Source organism: Anopheles funestus, chromosome 2RL, assembly GCF_943734845.2.
Source record: "Anopheles funestus chromosome 2RL, idAnoFuneDA-416_04, whole genome shotgun sequence".
NCBI lineage: Eukaryota > Metazoa > Arthropoda > Insecta > Diptera > Culicidae > Anopheles > Anopheles funestus.
In genome coordinates this window covers 15204250-15222169 of record NC_064598.1, presented here as the reverse complement: position 1 = coordinate 15222169, position 17920 = coordinate 15204250, and the positions used below count along the sequence as shown (strand labels likewise).

The following is a 17920-nucleotide window of genomic DNA, read 5'->3' as shown; positions in this document are numbered from 1 at the left end:
CTTGACGAATTACAGTGAGTTCTTGATTCATTACACTTTCCACAGGAGCACACATATTCCAGAGATTTAATGTCTATAGTCTACAATAAAATTTAATCTCCAGAATTAATTCAAAAAATGAAGACATCGTAATCCAAATATCTCCTTTAATGTTACCGAATTTTTTTTTTTTGGAAAATATTTAAAGACCTATTCCCCTAAGCACGTTAATTCACACTATCGAAATCCGTTTGAGTTGAACTTCCATCACTTGTCTTCATAATAATCCTATTGCTCTACTCCCTTGCGCCGGAAGCGTACACCGCGAAATAATCGAGAAAGTCTTTTCTTCGAATATCACCACGACATCTTCACTAATCCCAAAACCGAGCAATCCGATACTGTGCCCAGATTACAGTCCAGAGAGGGGGCGTTTTTTTTCGTTTCATTTTCAACGACAAAGTGACATCCTTCCTGCTGGAGCAACAAATGTCAACGAAATGAACCATCAAACATTTACAACCTGTTCGTTGACGAAACGAAGCAGCAAAAAATAGCAAAAAAAAGGCTTAGCTCAGCAAGACGGCAATGGCAAACGGTGTAATGGAGAGTATTTTCCTTTACAGTTTACGTTTCAAAGTTCGTGTGTTCGTGTGCCATGTGGCGCGGGAGCACATGATGCCGGAACATGTTGTGAAAAAAAGGGAAAGTAAACCAAAGGTGAATATTACGACACCCGAATCCGAGTTCACTTTCTTCGCTTTTAAATGACCACTACCATCACCACCAAATGGGGAGGGGGAAAGGTGGACGCCAGACAAGGTGGAATATGATGCGACAAAATGTCAATGGACACCCGAACCATGTAGCTGACATAAAAATCAATCATTTTGATTTCGATATTTGACCTTTTTTTTCTTGCTTTGGCCAAAATAAAAAGGAAATCAATTTCGTGCAAAACAAATTGAATATAGCCGTTTCTTCGTATTTCGTTATTCTGAATCCTTAAATAAGACAGACCGCGCTGTTCCACGGGGCGACACGCACAATACATGGCGGCGTCACAGGGTGGACAGCTAGGTTCAATATCAAATAACGTTTCTTGTTTTGTTGTCTCATCTTGGTTGACCCCAAAGGCATATCTTGCCAATTTCTTGGGAACAGATTAATTTATTTCCGAACATGCATGTGCGTGTAACGATGGCCATTTCTCCACTGCAACACAATTTTACAAATATGAGGAGGTTCTCTACGTTAGGACAGCCATGTCTTACTTCCTGTTGGAATTTAAAATAGCACGTTATAATGACATCATATCGTTTTTAAAAAATCCCAAAACCTGTCGCATTGCAGTGATTTTGATTTTAAGCGGCAACGTTTACATCCATTTCAGTATTCCGTTCAAGTTGAGCTAGAATGTGCTAAGATATATCCGAAATTCTTACCAATTTCTGGAACTTTTGCAAGCAGAAATAGAATCTTTTCGTTGCCATCTTGTTTCACACACTAAAAGCATTGGAAATTGGGAATGTTTCGAGCAGAACATATTGCACCTACATTTCGAGAAATTTGACAAGATTTCCATTTAGACATGGAGTTCGACACCTGGTCCCAGATCAATTTCAATCATATCCAGAATTGTCTCCAACTTTGCCATCAGAACTCAAAACCTCTGTATTTAAGAAATTTGGTCTATCTCTCTCTTTATCTCTCTCTCTCTCTCTCTCTCTCTATCTCTCTCACTCTCTCTCTCTCTCTTGTTGGCTTTTAACGACCTCGAAGGTCACGCAGGCCATTTCTGACTTACTAGACTTATTTTTTTACCGCGTAGCGGGATAGTCAAATTTTGCAAGGTGGACGGTCCGGACGGGATTTGATCCCTGGTCCTGCCGTGAGAAACTGGCGCCGTTTATCACATACACCACGCGACCTGCTCGGGTCTTGGGCATGTATATCTATTAATTCAGTCATTTCTTGATAACTTGCATATAACGAATATTTGAAGAATAACTTAAATAACAATTCTAACCTTAATATCAGTATTGCTACAAATAATTTAAATACATTTCGTATAAATTTAATTTAAAGTCCCATGTGTCACACCACAACGAAATAGCGTCGTAGGTTAACGGTCATCGTAAACTTTCACTTCCGTCACTGTCACTCACCGTTGAACCGTTCTGAATAAAGGAGCGTCCACCAGAGCCAGCACCTGACCCTCCTTACTTTTCCACAACATGATCGACAGCTGCCTGGGCTGAAATTCCGCAAGTAGTTTTGCAGTTTACCAGTAGCGGTAGAAAAGTATCTTGTAACCGAACTTCTACTTCTCTCTGCGGACGCTCATTATCTCCTCAATGACGCAGTATCGCTACGCGATCGGTAATATTATAATTACCTCATCAAATTAATGGCCCGTTTATCATCCACCGAATACTGGACTGGGTGTGCATATGGAACCACTTGGACCTCCCCAAGTCCCCAGCGATGTTTGCCACTGTCCACACATTCAAGGGTAGTGTGCGTACGCTACACTACCACACACCGCACATCAAATGTTGGTGTTTCTTCATCGTTTTTCTCACGCGATCATCTTTCACCAGCAACGAAGAAGTGGAGGAGAAACCGTTGCTGTGTGTACATATAAAATGAAAGCGATCGCTATTCCGTCCGTTGCATAATTCCTTGTGGCCCCCAAGTCGAGCATCAGGTCGCTTGTGAGGTCAGTCAGCACACATCTGTTATGATAATTTGATGCCACACCAGGCGACGGCGGTTAGCAAATACAGCCAAATACACAAGTTTGCAACTTTTTGTCAAGATTCTTGTCTTGAGAAAAGACTAAAAAATTATTATTAAAATATTAAAAAAAAATTAAAAAATATTTTAATATTTCTCAAAATAATTCACACAAAGTAAAACGTTTTTGTTCGACCAAAACCATCTCTGTGTGCATTTGTAAAATTGAAAAATTATCCCCCCAAGTTGAAATATCATCCATCATTCAAAAGGTGTCGAAGCGCGCGCTAAGTTGCTTCATCGTTTGTTTGATGTTTTTTTTTTACTTTTAATCTTGTTTGACGCTGCATTTTTTGGACACGCACCGGTACGCTTAGGGAAAGGGAATGGCAGAAGATCTCTACAGCGGGACTGCTCGATGGTTTTTTTTTTATCTCTTGTGCGTCTGGTGTTTCTTTCCCTCTGTGGTGAACTAACCAGTTCACGCATTATCGCATGACATTGCACATCCACGTGCGCATTCAGCCATGTACTTTTGCTGGTGTGCAAGAGAACGCACCGGAAACTGAAGCAAACGGTATTATCTAGGGGTGCATGGGGAAGTACCTGTCTCTCTCTCCCTCTCTCCATTTTCTCTCTTCCGTACGATGTGTGCATCAAATGGGACAAATGGGACGCACTCCATCGGGACCGGCCTGTTTGCTTCCCTGTTTGAAAACGGAAAACTCAATTGCCTTCCAGCACACACCCTTACAAACGCAACCGAACGGATATCCTTTGCCGTTGTATCTCTTTCATCGGCAAACGGTGGTGCTTGTGCCAACTTTCCATCATCATCATTATCAGGTGCAAACGCATATCTTATTTCCAACTTCTCGATTCCATTAGGCCCTCGCCTGAGCACTATCCACCTGAATGCAACGGTAACGGCGTACCACTTCCGGTGGGCGACATTCCAACCACAGATATGATCCGGTTTTTTCCCCGAGACGTTAAGTTCGATATGGTTACCCGAAGTGGCTAGCGCCAAGTATTACGCTTGGCAGGGAAATACAACTTGTTACAAGCTCGGTCTTAAGAGGATGTTATCTCAACATGCGTTATCTTGCAGGAACAATTACCTGCAAAGTTATCTTATTTGTCAACCAATAGACACTTTAGCCACAAGGGTGAACTATTTTTTTAAATGTAAAGTAAAGACGCCCAAGTATGTGTACTTCATCTTTTCATTATGAGATATTTCTTCTAAGCACCACAAGGAATGTCTTGAATGTCTTGAATGTTTTTCTGTTTGTTTTTAGCGCTACAAACTCAAGAGTTCTTGTGATGATCAACATTATCATTAAGAGGTTGATGATACACCCTCTGGTGACCTAAAATAAAGGGGATTTTGTGAGATATTTTTCTGAAGATAAATATTAATATTCAAACTTTGTGCTTAAATCGTACAAATAGGTTTTGAGTTATGATGTCCATGAACTTTGGTAACAAGATTTCGAGAAATTCGCGTTTGGAGTTTTGAGTCCTAGTTCTTGGAATCCTGCGACAGAGATCAGCATTTTGAGGTTTATAACTTGGGAACGAAGAGTCTTATGAACTTTGTGTAAAGTTTACAGTAAATTAGATTCGGATTTTCAAGAATAAAAATCCTTGAAAACTAAGAAGGTGTACTTCACCTCCTTCAAACATAGGGAAGAATTGATTAAATTGAATTTAATATTTGAGTTAAATTTTGTCCAAACGTTAAAAAAATTCTTTTGTTATTAACTTCAACAAATTCTGTAGCAATGAACTCGAAAAAACTAATCGAACTAAGCAATACTATTAACCTTGGTTCTAACCAATTCAATGTCTAAATATGAAGCCTTAGTACAATATGAATCATTTCCTACATAAAAACCCCAAAAGAAACAACTTCGATTTTTAGCAAATCCCATCCCCTGCATCGATAGAATGTACCAAGGCTGCATGACGACAGTAAACAACAAAACAAAACCAACAAAACGTACATTTCTGCCCTTAATCCAATTAATAGCTCAGCAACTATGGACCACGCGCACAAAAAAAACGAAAGACACTGGGTGGCAACGTGTGTGTGTCTACGTGAAAAAAAGTCACATTCGTTCCCGCATTTAGCCACGAGGTTCTTCGATGGTTTTTCGATTTAAACACCCTTCCTCATCAACGCAACCATCTGTTCCAGACCGAAGGGTGGATTTTAGGGGGGTTACAACTGGGGGTTGTCAGTGCCACACATGCTAAACAGAAAGAAAACACCAACGAAGTACAACCGTCAGTCAATAGGAGACGAGCTGTACAGGGAGCTGCGGTCACCTACGTGAGTCATGCTTTCATTGCCCTTTTCTTCCGCGTATTTTATGTTTGAAACGGCTAAATATGTGCTCAACACACCCGCTGACCGATCGATTTCTGTCGTAGTGTAAGCCGAATTCGCACACTCACTGGCGGTTCCGTGTAGTGGTGCGAAAATGGTGGACTCACCCCAAAAAAAAACGCGATCCCCAACACGATGATGTTGATGATGATGATTGCGAACGATGACGTACTCGCGGGGTTTTGATCGCCACACTACGATCAGACGCAGTATTTTTCTTCTTCTGCTCCTCACTATTTCGCTGGAATGCAGAAGAGTCGCGGCGGCAGCGGGTGAGTGACGGGTTGTAACTTGTTTTGTGGCCGTTTTCTGCTTCTTTCTCGCCGTCTAGTTTTCACTCACAATTTCAAAAAGCAAAACGATTCACAAAAAAAAACTGCACACACTACACTACGTCACAGCATGCGGTGACCGATGGCCATTGCTTTTGCCACCACTACTACTACTACTACTACACTTGAAGCCTGAAGGTTTCTCGCTCTTAGCCAGTGCGAGTCTTTTGACGTATTTCGTTTCTTTCGTTTTGCTTTCCTTCTTTCTTTTTTCGCAACTGTTATTTTCGCAACGATTTTCCTTTCTTCATTGCATGCTTTTTCGCTTTATAGCGGTCTTCATAGCGGTGGCCACTTTTCCTCGCACCGGTTTTGCGATTCGCAAAATAAAATGCCACCACACCTTGGTGTGGAGGAGAGAGAGAGAGAGGCTTAAGGTTTTGCCTAATCTTTTATAGCCTGAAAAAGGATACCCCTTTGCACTGACGGTAAGAACGAAACACACGTGCAAGACAAAAGGGAAGGGAAAGAGAGAGAGAGATAGAAGGGAGATAAAGAAAATGAAAAAAAAAATAATTTCATCAGACAAACAGACACGTACACACGACGCACCGGCGCACACACAGAGGCCACTTTTTACAAGGGACCTCTTCTTCGTTTGCTTACGATTCGCGAATACATACAAAAGCGAGCCACTATTAACAAAACATATTAAAAAAAAAGATCCATTACAGGCACAGCATCTCCGCGCGGACACGGTTTTACGATCGCCATACAACACAACACACACGTCGCCACTCTGTACTGTAATTTCAGCAAAAGCAAAAGCAAGAAGAATGAACCGCCCTTCTTTACACAACGAGGTACGCATTCTGTCTCGGAGGACAATAATGTAACCTTCCAAAATATTTCTCTTTATTTCATTCCACGAACCCTCTTTTTTTTTGAGCGGGAATGCACATTGCAGCAACACCGAAACACTTCAACACAGGGGACATATTTTACCCCGAAATAAATAAAAAAAATACACTGCAATTTTCAAAAGCAACAAACCAAACCCGCAGGTACTCGGTACGCAAGATCGCGCGAATCAAATACCCAGCGTAGCCATTTTACGATCCTCGTGCACTGCAACCCCGGATGGGCTGATTGCGTCTGGAGGACGATATAGGTGGTGTGCCTTTGTTGCTTCGATTGCAAACTTTAGCCAATAGATGGCAGGACGTACGCACTTCGTCACACACTGTACACCACTACCGAAGCACGTTGTGGGACATCCGAAGATCGGACCGTAAAGCAGCAGCACAGCACGGACTCCGGTGGCGCCTTTACCTTACGTCGATGGTCGCTTAACTGAAACTGAGCGACAGACACACTCGCACCGTCTGCCGGAGCCTGCCTCGCGTTTGGGTTCCCAAACAACACCCGTTGTGAACGCAACGCTGCGGGGCACGTTGACGACCGTTCGCGTTCACGCATACCTGCGCACACCCTTCAGCGAGAGCGTGTGTACGAACAAGTGTGCGTGCTGGCAACGTCCATAGCAACCAAACAAGTGGCACGACAGCAGTGTGTGAAGCCCGTCACTCACCCCAAACTATCGAGTCACTCACGATGATGATGATGATGATGATCGCGTTAGAGTTGTGTGCAGCTCAACCACTACATTCACACCAACGTGCACTTACACACGCATTCCACCACTGGGAACCCATCGTATTCGCCTCCCAGCCAAGTGTGCGTGTTTGTAGCCACGCACACGCACACACACACATACCATAAACGGCAACCGTTATGTTTCTGTCTCACTCACACACTCTCTCTCGCTAGTGTGTGGTTTGCTTTGTTTTTTTATGCTTTCAATGCGTTTTTAAAAAGCCTGGACCAGGCAACCCCATCACCCCCTAAGTCACCCCCACCACCCCCTTAAGCCCTTTCGGCTTCGCAAGCAGAATTGCGCAGCGGTATTTTCCTCTCTTCTTTTATTCCACTTTCGACTGATCTTGTGACTGATCGGGAGCTAACTTTTCTCGATCTCTCGATCATCTCCTAAAAACGTCTTGCCTAACGAAACGTGCTAAGCTTTTCCATCTTTTCTACCAATGCAGAATGGGGGTGAATGGGTCAGGGAAGTTCGGGTACGGTGGCCACAAAAACCGCAACATTATCCACAGTTTTCTTTCCCCCTTTTTTCACCTTCTGCCGGGATGGGAGAGATCGGGGGTGGGGGAGAGGGATGAGTGCTTTTTGCTTCGGGGTTCCGGTCCAGTGCTGCAAGTGGGCGATGCCATTCCGGTGAACGGGGCAGACAGTCAGTCAGTCAGTCAGTTAGCGAGGAGAAACAAAAAGCAGTAAAGGTTGTTGTACTCTGTTTGCCAATTCTCTATTCTATTCCTACAGCTCAACCCTCTTGGGTTCTTGGGCAATGCATCTCCCCTATCGTTCGTTGGTGTACGTGAACGAGGAAATGCCGCGCAGGTTGTTGCTGTTCGGTGCTGATGCAATGGTTGCCGGGAGCAGATGGGCGAAATGGGGGGGGGGGGGGGAGGTTTGCCTCAATTTGCGCCACCACCCCCGGGAGGGTGCTAATCAGACAACTAACAAGTTTAATGCTCAGACATTAGAGCTGTGTTGCTACAATCAATTAGATACAAGGCTGCACTTTATGCACTGCTGTCAAAGACTTGCTGTTTGACCGACTCTTATCAATGTTTCGAAATATTTTAAACCTTTTTTAAGGAGTCAAAAAGACTTTCTAAATACAAAGCAGCACATAAAAGATCTCAAAGCAAATCAAGCAAAATTTTATATAATTTTACATAAATTAAAATTTATTTAATTCAAAAATTATTTTATGTAAGTAGGTTTTAGGAATGTGTCTTTCATTTATTTTAATATCAACAAACATTTTTTTAAACCCATTGACAAACGTTTCTAGACAAGGGGGGGAAGTACAAGAATGTAGCACAAAAATTTAAATACACACAGGTTGCCCTTGAAACCGATGGTCGAAAAACAAACACGTAAATCGGTGACCTAAAACCCATACTCCGGGGCAAGCGACACCCTTCGGATCTGCTGCAGGTGCCACCAACCAGGTCGCAATATATGAGTTTGAAGCTGGCCGAAACACAACATAAAAACCTGTTTGCAACCTGTGTTTTGTTGCTTTTTTCCCTTCCTATCGCATTCATAATATCGTATTTGGAATAGAATTAAGCTCCCTGAGTGAGCAAGGCCAACTCGTGAGCGTGATGTTTCACTACGGGCAAATGCATAACGCGGAATATTTACACTGTCCAAGCGATGAGTTTCCCCCGATTCGATGGTACATTCCGGCTCATGATCGAAATGACCTTTGCTGTCTGCTAGATGCGTTGATTCAGGGTGGATATTTAATGTCTTTACCTGTTAGATAATGGTTAACGGCCGCGATGGCATTGGCAGCTGGAATGTGCGATGGAATGTAAATTAACTGCTGGCAGGAATCTCGTACACAGTGGCAACACTGTACCAATACAGCAGCAACGATCGTGTCGTGTCGGGGTAGATGATTGATCACAACGTTTCCAGCTACGGACAAAGCAATCTCTTTATCCAGCGAGATATCGCAGTACACGTTGAGCTGTTCACCTTCGCGACGAACGAGAATCGTAGGGGAATTTCTTTCAATTCTTAAACTGAACTTTTTTTCACTTGCGATGCTGCACTAGTAACATCAATTTTTCATTCTTGTAAATACACTCACACACACGCACACATACACGGTTTAGGTCGCAGAAAATGCACCATTTGCTACATTTTTTTCTCCTCTACGCACGATCACTTAAGGCACACACAAACAAAAAAGAAACACCCTTCTTTTCTCGATATTGTATTCGATTTGGGGGGGAAAAACAGACAAAAATTGCATTAAAATGCACTTTTCAGCACATTTCCCGGAACCATGAAGCACTTCATTGATCACCACACGATAAACAAACGGCGCTTTCCGTCGTGGCACACCTTGTCTCTTGTACGGCGCGGGGTTGAAACATAAATACAAGGGAATGTAAACGGAATCCGTACGACTCGCATAACCGTCGACCGTAGCAAACAACACCAACACTACGCTACCTAACGCGCGCGTACGATTCCTTCAGGGAAGGATGCGATAGCACGCACACACACGCGCGCAGCGCCCATCGTCACCAACACTGAAGCTATGCCAATCCGCTGCAGTTGCCACGGGTGACATCGATTTTGCGAAAGCTGTTTTCACCGTTTTCCACCCCCAATGAGCAACCTTTTTTTTTATCCAAAAATTAAACACAACACCATGCAGCTTGTATTGCACTTAACAGCGATAACTTTATTACTTTGTTTTAATCGGATTGTACAGAAATTTGCGATACGAAATTCTTCCCTATCAAACGAAAACAACCCACAGGGTTGAAGATGGATCAACGCAGAATGCTAAATGTGCAGTCAAAGCCTTTCGCGAGCAATGACGAATTTATTGGCAAACACTTTTTACACACTCACCTATTCACCGGCTTCCATTTACGCATTCACGATATGTTTAAATGCTTTACGTTATTTTTTAAGTTCGCAAACAATCACAAACTCCTTCTGCGCTTCAATCTGCTCGTGAAATTAAGCGGACAGCGCAGATCGCAACTTTTCATCAAACAAAGTATTGAACTCGGGTGGGTATAAACGTAGCAGAGTAAGCGTGTCGTTTAGAACACGTAGTGTGTTTCTTCACATTTCGTATCATTTAAAATGGCCGTTACATAATTCGGAGCATTCTTATAACATCGAACTTAATTTTTAATTTGTATGCGGGAAGTATTTTTTATATTTCTTCCTTCTGCTCTATTAAAGAAATAGTCTGCATCACTTTTGCAATAACATTTTGTGCTTCACTGGCACATTTTTTATTTAAACAAACACAACAAATTGAAACAGTGTTAAATAAACACATTTAAAATACGATACGAACATAAATAGACGGCTCATACTACAAATAGTACGTAAAACATCAAACCTAGTGACTGCTCCAGGCAGTCAGATCCATCGAAACCATCGCATGGCAGGGAACGGGCGGATTGTGTTCACTCGGCTGCTTAAACGCATTTGGCGGTACTGAAAACCCTTCCGGATGGTCGATGTTTGCACAAATAACTGACGCGAGCGATACTTTATGCAATTCATTCAACTGCTCACCGGTAAAATGGCCAGGATTCTGTTTCGGCCCATTTGTGTAGTAGTAACGATCGCCAAACTTAAGCCGAGCAAACTGCTCGCTGATGATGGTGGAGAACGTTTCACCGATTAATGCTCCATCCTCTGCCAGAGGTTCGAGCAATCCACCCACCCAAAGATCCACATCATCCGGAGAGTCGTACACACTGGCCAACCGTGCACCGACAGGGCCAAACTGTTCGAAACTAGCGACACGACCCAGACCGGCCCATTTGCGATAGTCGTTGTACGGGCGCAGTGCATGATCACGACCACGCTGTATGTTTAGCGAGGCCAGATCCGATCCGAACGGGTTGCGTCCCGCAAACAGAAGTCTCGTCAGCCCAAATGTGATGGAATCGTCAACCTGTTGTTGCGGTTGATCCATAACCGAAAACAGAAAATCGTCGAAAAACGATCGTTCCAGCAGACGGGATGGGTTGAGAAACACTTCCTGAATTGGAACCAGTTCCGAACGGCGATGACGATGTTGAACCCTAAATAAAAATTAACAACAATAAAGTTTAAGAATACCTAAGAACAAGATGCGACAAATCTTACAAAAACGCTCCATCGACGGTAGAATGCCCAAATCGATATGCTGCTCCCGAAAGCTCATTGAAGATGGCCGGTTTCACTTCTGGGCTGTAGAATTCCGTGTGCCCTTTGTGACTATCCAGCAGCCCATACTGCCGTGCCTTGTTGTGGCCCACGATAGTGGGCAAATATTCGTTGTAGAAAATTTTCTGCAATTCCGCACCAACGATGCGACGAGCTTCTTGATACAGCTGCTCATCATCCCAGTGACGATTCAGTGCCGCTAAGCGTGTTGCCACTCGGTTATGTTCCCGCAGGAATAGAGTATGTATTTCCGTGAGCGAAACAATCTGGTTTGCCCGATCATCTCCGGCACGGAAGCATGCTTCGGCCCAAGGTTCACAGGCGTCCCGATTTTTGGTGAATGGTAGAAGTTCCTCGCCTGACGGGAAGGTACTTAACAAGCCCCCACCGTTGAATGTACGCAAGGAAGCGGCCGTTGCATCACTCGAACCATACACAACGGAACCATCGATGAAGTGGGTGATTCTGTTCACCTGCTTACCGTATCCCAACTTACACTTACCATGCCGGGCAAGGGATAACCTCACAAAGTTCAGACATTTGATGCCGAAACGAGAATAAAAGGGATCGGACGGACTGACGGCGATTGGCATACAGGCGAAGTGAGCCTGATCACCCTGCAAAGCTCCTGAGTGTTCCTCATTGCAACATTGAACTTCTTGCTTGCCTGCATGTGGATAAACATGAAGGGTTAACCTTAATTAACGGATAAAAATAACCTAAGTGAAGATCTCTTACCCATCCGCACACTAGCACTACGTGTAAAGTCGTGCGACATAAACTGTCCGAAAAGCACCAGCAAAAGATTAAACTTGCGATCGCGATGATCATTATCCGGGAAAACCGCTACCGAGATGTCTCGTGCACTGGCCAGGGGACGTCCGGATACTCTCGAATGCACTCTTGGAGCCCACACACCATCTTCATATGCCGGCGGTAGTAAACGCTCGAAGGGGTAACCAGCTGCACCCCAGGTACTTCGGGACGGAACAGGATTGTTACAAGTACCATCGAACGATCGATACTTTGCGTGAGGATCGCAGGGTCTTGGAGGAAGACATCGCTTTCTTCGCTGTACGCTTTCCAGGTTCATCTCATCAAGATCGAGCCGCTCATCGATGGTAAGATTAAGCGCATCGGCAAAGGATCGTGCTACGAATACGTCTTCGTAAGCTGCCTGATCTTCCGCGCTCAGTTCACCGGGGAAAGATGAGCCGTGGAATCGGTGCGCTAGCGACTCCATGGCGGAATCGCTCGTCATAACCTCTCGGTAGCGATCGATGTTTTCCAACTTCCGGGTGTAGACACGATGTCCATCTCCAACGGCATTATTGAACAGTTCCTCGGTCAGTTCGTACGGCAGAGAACGTTTCTTGCGGCTTAATTCGCTCTTGAAGCTACAGCACAATCCATCAAGTCCATCAGCGGTAAGGCATGATACGAGTTGGTCACGTGCACGTGGTTCCACATCACACATCACCCGTGTCATGCATCTTTCGTTTGACGCAGCACATTGGTGAGCGAATCCGGATGAAGATCGTTCTACAACGTCGATCGTTACGACGGAATGTACTAAAACTATCACTAAAAACGAAAGCACACTTTTGGTTAGCATCGTAACGATGTACGGTAACGATGCGCTCGTGGCTAAAGTGGTCGATGCACTGGCTATAATTGACAACCGGAAGTGTGCCAGTCTTTGCAAAAGCCGGAAACTTACCAACGCAGAATTCTCAAAGTGACAGAACCCAATCAAAGATCAACTTTTATATTTTCGTCTTCAAGTTATATTTTTTTCTAGGTAAGTAAAGCTTGAAACATAAACAAATAATTATTAATTATTGTTCAAATAATTTTCATAGAATTTTATGAAAAATATCTAAAATATTATGCAAAACGAATCAAGCAATACGCACCGTTTGACCGTTTTGGTGCGATGTTTTCTCATCTTCCGATGTGATAATCCGACTCCTATATCCGACGAAACTGGCCAAAAAAGGATAGCAAATCTGCCACTAACTTAGGCACCACTTCGTTTAGTCTCATTTACAGTACGCCCTTCAAACCGTATCGGTCGCCTAGTTTAATGTTCCTGTGGTTAGTGACGTTCGGTTTTTTATTGTACCCCAAATAATGGCTTTTACTTGCTAGTGTTATTTTTTACGCAAACTTTAATTTAATCATGTTCGGTCAATTATCGAACACCATACTGGCAGAAGCGAACGACCGAAAGATGAAACACTCCATACTAGCGCTCGGTGTAACGATAGTACTTTGCATTTCCGAAACGCTGGCCACGATCGATGGTATGCGTGCGAATGATTTACACACCCAGTCCGAAGCCAACGGTGAGTAAGCGGACGCTCGATAGCAGCAAATTATTTACTTGCAAAATCAACTGATTATTGCGGCAGCTGGTAAATTTGTTTAGTAGCTGTAGCTAGTGTTTGCTTTAGCTGCCAGCTGAGATAAATTTAGATAACCTCGTTCCATGTACAAAATTTATTCCGGAGAAAAATCTGTTGCAACGTACGGCAGCACGTGCCTTTTTGGAGATGTTTGCACCAACACGTCCACTTGTGTTAGTAATTCGATCGAATGGTGCAATGACCGTGTTTTTTGTCATTGTCAAAACATTTCTTTTGATTATTTTAACTTGTTTTTGTGCTTGAAATGTATTTTTTTTACATATCCTAGAACAAAAGTATGATATTGAAATCGTAGGAAAAGTGACCTTCAGTTTTTAATATTAAAAATATATTCTAATGCAAGTAGTAATTTTATGACAAAGATGATTAATTTTAAACTTTTTTTTTGCTGAAAAAAGGTACAGTTAAACATAATTGAAATGATATACTTAAAAAAAAAACAAACCTATCGATGCCATTTTAAAAATAGAATTGCGATCAAAACATTACAAGCGCTACTTATTGTAATGTAATTTAATTTCCGTTCCATAATTATCTCATTATAAAATCTATTTTTCGTCATACACGCAGCTACTCAGTCACAGGTCTCTTGTCCACCGCACAGCTTCTGTGTGCGTTTGTTGCAATGTCCGGAAGTCGATCGAATGGCCATCGTCCGCTACCTCTCACGTCCACCGCACTTACGTCCACCAACCGAACGTCGCTGGGAAAATTCGGTTTGGCGTCGATGTACGCTACTGAATGGAGAATTTAATGGCATTTGTTGTCCGTCAACACCAGCTATTCAAAATAGCACCAACGGATCGCCTTCAGTGTCGAACATGTCATACCACGAACGAGAACAACTTTTACAACGCGCACAGAAAATTGCATACCAAGAAATGGAAAAATTCTTCACCGAAGTTGATTTGCTCGACGACATGTCCCCGGTTACACACGGCCACGGTGGATTGTCCTTACCGGACGATGTACTTTCACCGGAGCTGGTACAGGAAGGGTTGCAGGAGGTGCTGACATGGCAGACTCTCGAGAAGATGTAAATGAGATCGTTACAAAAGCGTTGGCAAAAGTGTGGGAAGCCAGTGTGGAGTTTTGATTGAAGGCTTTTGCTCTGTTTCATTCCCTTTTTTGCAGCACGAACGGAACGGCAACAGTACAACATTTCCAACGACCGAAGCGTTGTCTGGTGGGGCCACCATGTGAGAAGGGACACTCACGCTACCGTCGCTTTGATGGACGCTGCAATAATGTTGAACCGGGCGGAAGTCTTTGGGGTTCGGCAGGATATCCGATGGAACGTTTACTTCCGCCAGCGTACGGTGATGGGATCTGGGCGCCACGCATTGTCTCCCACACCGGGCGTTATCTACCGTCGGCTCGCAAACTGTCGTCCACACTGTTTGCCGATCTGAACCATCCGCACGCGTCCCGTAACGTACTGTTCATGCAGTTTGGACAGTTTCTGGCACACGATTTTTCGCGCAATAAAGCGATCGAAATAAAGGCCAAGTGCTGCACGGAGGATGGGACGGGCCGGGTAAAGAATGCTCCCCCCGGGTGTATGCCAATTCCGGTGTCCAGTGGAGATGATTTCTACTCTCAGCACGGGGTTCGTTGTATACACTTCATGCGATCAGCTGTGGCACCGATGCGAGACTGTGGTGCCGTAGGTCACGGTAGACAAATGTCCGGCGTAAGTCACTTCATCGATGGTTCACCTATATATGGTACCAGCAGCAAGCAAGCACACGAACTGCGGGCTCACGAAGGTGGCCGTTTAAAGTCCCTGTTTCACAAACGGTTTCACAACGAGCTGCCACCGCCCGATCGATCGAAGGATTCTTGTGATCCGGGTGCAGAGATGTGCTTCTTAACGGGGGATGGCCGTTCAAACCAGCTGATCTCACTTGTCGCCGTTCACACACTATTTCTGCGTGAACATAACCGACTGGCAAGGCGTTTGCAGCAATTGAATCCACACTGGAGTGATGGTACGGTGTTCCAGGAGGCTCGACGAATAGTTGTCGCCCAGTTACAGCACATCGCTTTTGGTGAATATCTGCCCAAAGTTATTGGACCACGGTATACATCGCTTTATCGCTTACATTTGCCCGATTATGGAACATACAGTGAGTTCTACAACCATCACACGAATCCTGCCGTATCGAGCGAGTTTACTGTAGCAGCATTCCGGTTCGGACACTCTACGGTACCTTCCAAGCTGGAGTAAGTGAAGATTCGCCACCGACGGTATGGAGTTCCTAATGATCACTCAAACGCTTCTTCCAGACTAAAGGATGGTCCTGTCGATACGTGGCGTACCTTTCTCAACCCGACGAGATTTCGCGAGAAACACTTCTACGATGATCTTCTTGAGGCGCTACAACACCAACCGATGCAGTCCGTGGATGAACTATTTTCTACCAGTTTGACACGCTTTCTTGATGTTAAGCCGGGCAAACAGTATGGTGTCGATTTGGCCGCCATAAACATTCAGCGCGGACGGGATCATGCCGTTCGACCGTACAATGATTATCGCCGCTTGGGAGGTAAAGTAAGTGCCAGCTCGTTCGATGATTTTGGAACCGAGTTGGGTAAGAAGTTACGCTCACTCTACTCCCACCCGGACGATGTGGATCTGTACGTGGGCGGTGTTCTAGAACCTCCGGTTGACGGGGGTGTTGTTGGGGAAACATTTGCCGAACTGATCGCCGATCAATTCTCAAAGTTTCAGCATGGTGATCGGTACTTTTATAGCAACGGACCCGAAACCAATCCGGGCCATTTTACGTTACCCCAGCTGAAGGAAATTCAGCGCGTGACTATGGCCTCGTTGATATGTGCTAATGCAGGCGATCCACATCGGATGCACGTGTTGCCGGATGCATTTGGTCTTCCGCACGATGGCAATCGGCCGGTGGATTGTACGGCACACGAGATTCCCAGGCTGGACCTGAGCTGGTGGAGGGATTAGTTTATGTTAGGCGTTTTTGGCATTTGAGTATACGTTTCCGCATGATGTATGATTTGTTTTATTGCGTTGCTGTGCATGTTTGTTCGTTCGTTTGTTTTTTTTTTTTTTGCTATATTGTTTGAAATATAGTTGCATTTCGTTTCACTTGTTGGAATTTCAATTTTGAAATGCGATGTTCTTTGTTTAATGTTAAAGAAACCACAATAATGCATCTTTAAATGTTATGCTACTCAAGCAATGTTACTCATTTTGAATTAAAATAGTTAAAAGAATGTACAAAATATTTTATGTAAAGCAAAAAATAGAATTCTTTTTTAAAAAATGAAATTAATTGTGAATTGATTTGAAACAACTCTACACTTTCTTGCAAAATGTTCGTGGAATAGGACGTGAGAGTTCAATTGTAAATTCCAAGAACACTTACTGCAAGGATATCCTATTTCTGTTACCTAAATTTTCCAAGAAAACTCATCCAAAATTTAGTCGCTTCATACCTTGGTTTGCTCCGTCACTGATTGAGTGATCTTTCCCATCACTTTATAAGTAGTGAATCAGCACAAAAATCACATCTCTCCTAAGCCGAATGCTAATTTCAACAGCGTATCTCCAAGCACTTATTTGATGGACAGATTGGTGGTTCATCTTCATCATTTAATGGTGCTGTTTTCCCGGCCCATCATTAGTTTTTACTGCTCAAAGTCACGCATCTTCAAGTCAAATATTATTTATCTTTCGTCCCTATGCAAGCCATCGTAAATGGCGTCGGTTTTCCGTGGTGGTGTTTGAGCTCGTTGCAAAAAGGGTATTGTTTGCATTCAGCGCGCTACGGTAGTGGAAACAGTGGACTGGTGAACCGTCTCGCGTGTCCAAGCAGTCGAACATCTCAGCGTTGGCCCGGTTCGGCCGGGCGCGGGTGGGACACGTTCTGTTTACCCTGGGAAATGATTTGCTTTGCCCGGGCTCGAATGGTATTTGCAACAAAAAAAAAAAACGCGGGGCGATCTCTAACATTTCCTGTTTTCGCGAGGACACTCTGGTGTTGGAGGTGGCACAATCTGTTCGTAACATTTAACTTGTGTTAAAGCGAACGTTTCCGGTATTGGGTGGTAACAGCTCTGACAGGGACTATTGTGCTTCACAGACACTACGTATTGTGTGTTTTTGAAGCCCTGAGGCACTCAGTTTAGTAGGCTTGTCCGGTGCCTAGTTTATATAGTACCGGAAACCATAGTAAAAGAGCATTTCTAATTGAAATGCAATCCCTTGTTCAAAGATGCAGCCTGTA

At 44.0% G+C, this 17920-nt stretch overlaps 3 protein-coding genes across 19 annotated transcripts in view; 1 reads left to right on the top strand and 2 right to left on the bottom strand.

Moving 5' to 3' along the window:
• Nucleotides 1-10119, bottom strand: part of LOC125764898 (afadin) — a 56898-nt gene extending 46779 nt beyond the window's left edge. For 4 of the 17 annotated variants that reach the window (XM_049429561.1, XM_049429573.1, XM_049429575.1 and 1 more), the window contains exon 1: nucleotides 8794-9889. The gene's annotated coding sequence lies outside the window, so the exon portion shown is untranslated. The other 13 variants (XR_007418494.1, XM_049429574.1, XM_049429562.1 and 10 more) reach the window with 12 other exon arrangements.
• Nucleotides 10120-10267: 148 nt separating this feature from the next.
• LOC125764972 (chorion peroxidase-like) lies at nucleotides 10268-12923 on the bottom strand. The gene is made up of 3 exons (XM_049429757.1): nucleotides 11971-12923; nucleotides 11173-11899; nucleotides 10268-11108 (listed from the first exon to the last, which is right to left on the bottom strand). Exons 1-3 carry the CDS (start codon nucleotides 12845-12847, stop codon nucleotides 10415-10417), a joined length of 2298 nt encoding a protein of 765 aa, XP_049285714.1. The 5' UTR covers nucleotides 12848-12923; the 3' UTR covers nucleotides 10268-10414.
• Nucleotides 12924-13296: 373 nt separating this feature from the next.
• On the top strand, nucleotides 13297-17257 carry LOC125764964 (chorion peroxidase-like). Its single transcript, XM_049429732.1, has 4 exons — nucleotides 13297-13580; nucleotides 14232-14697; nucleotides 14796-15887; nucleotides 15951-17257. The coding sequence occupies exons 1-4, from the start codon at nucleotides 13415-13417 to the stop codon at nucleotides 16633-16635; spliced, it is 2409 nt and encodes an 802-aa protein (XP_049285689.1). The 5' UTR covers nucleotides 13297-13414; the 3' UTR covers nucleotides 16636-17257.
• The last annotated feature ends 663 nt before the right edge of the window (nucleotides 17258-17920 follow it).

Excerpts from the sequence above, each read along its gene's own strand:
- LOC125764972 (XM_049429757.1), bottom strand. The coding sequence starts at position 12,847 with ATGCTAACCAAAAGTGTGCTTTCGTTTTTAGTGATAGTTTTAGTACAT. Across the intron at positions 11,900-11,970 it reads TAGTGCTAGTGTGCGGATGG|GCAAGCAAGAAGTTCAATGT; the intron begins GTAAGAGATCTT and ends ATCCACATGCAG. Across the intron at positions 11,109-11,172 it reads ACCGTCGATGGAGCGTTTTT|GGTTCAACATCGTCATCGCC; the intron begins GTAAGATTTGTC and ends ATTTTTATTTAG.
- LOC125764964 (XM_049429732.1), top strand. The coding sequence starts at position 13,415 with ATGTTCGGTCAATTATCGAACACCATACTGGCAGAAGCGAACGACCGA. Across the intron at positions 13,581-14,231 it reads CACCCAGTCCGAAGCCAACG|CTACTCAGTCACAGGTCTCT; the intron begins GTGAGTAAGCGG and ends TCATACACGCAG. Across the intron at positions 15,888-15,950 it reads ACGGTACCTTCCAAGCTGGA|ACTAAAGGATGGTCCTGTCG; the intron begins GTAAGTGAAGAT and ends CGCTTCTTCCAG.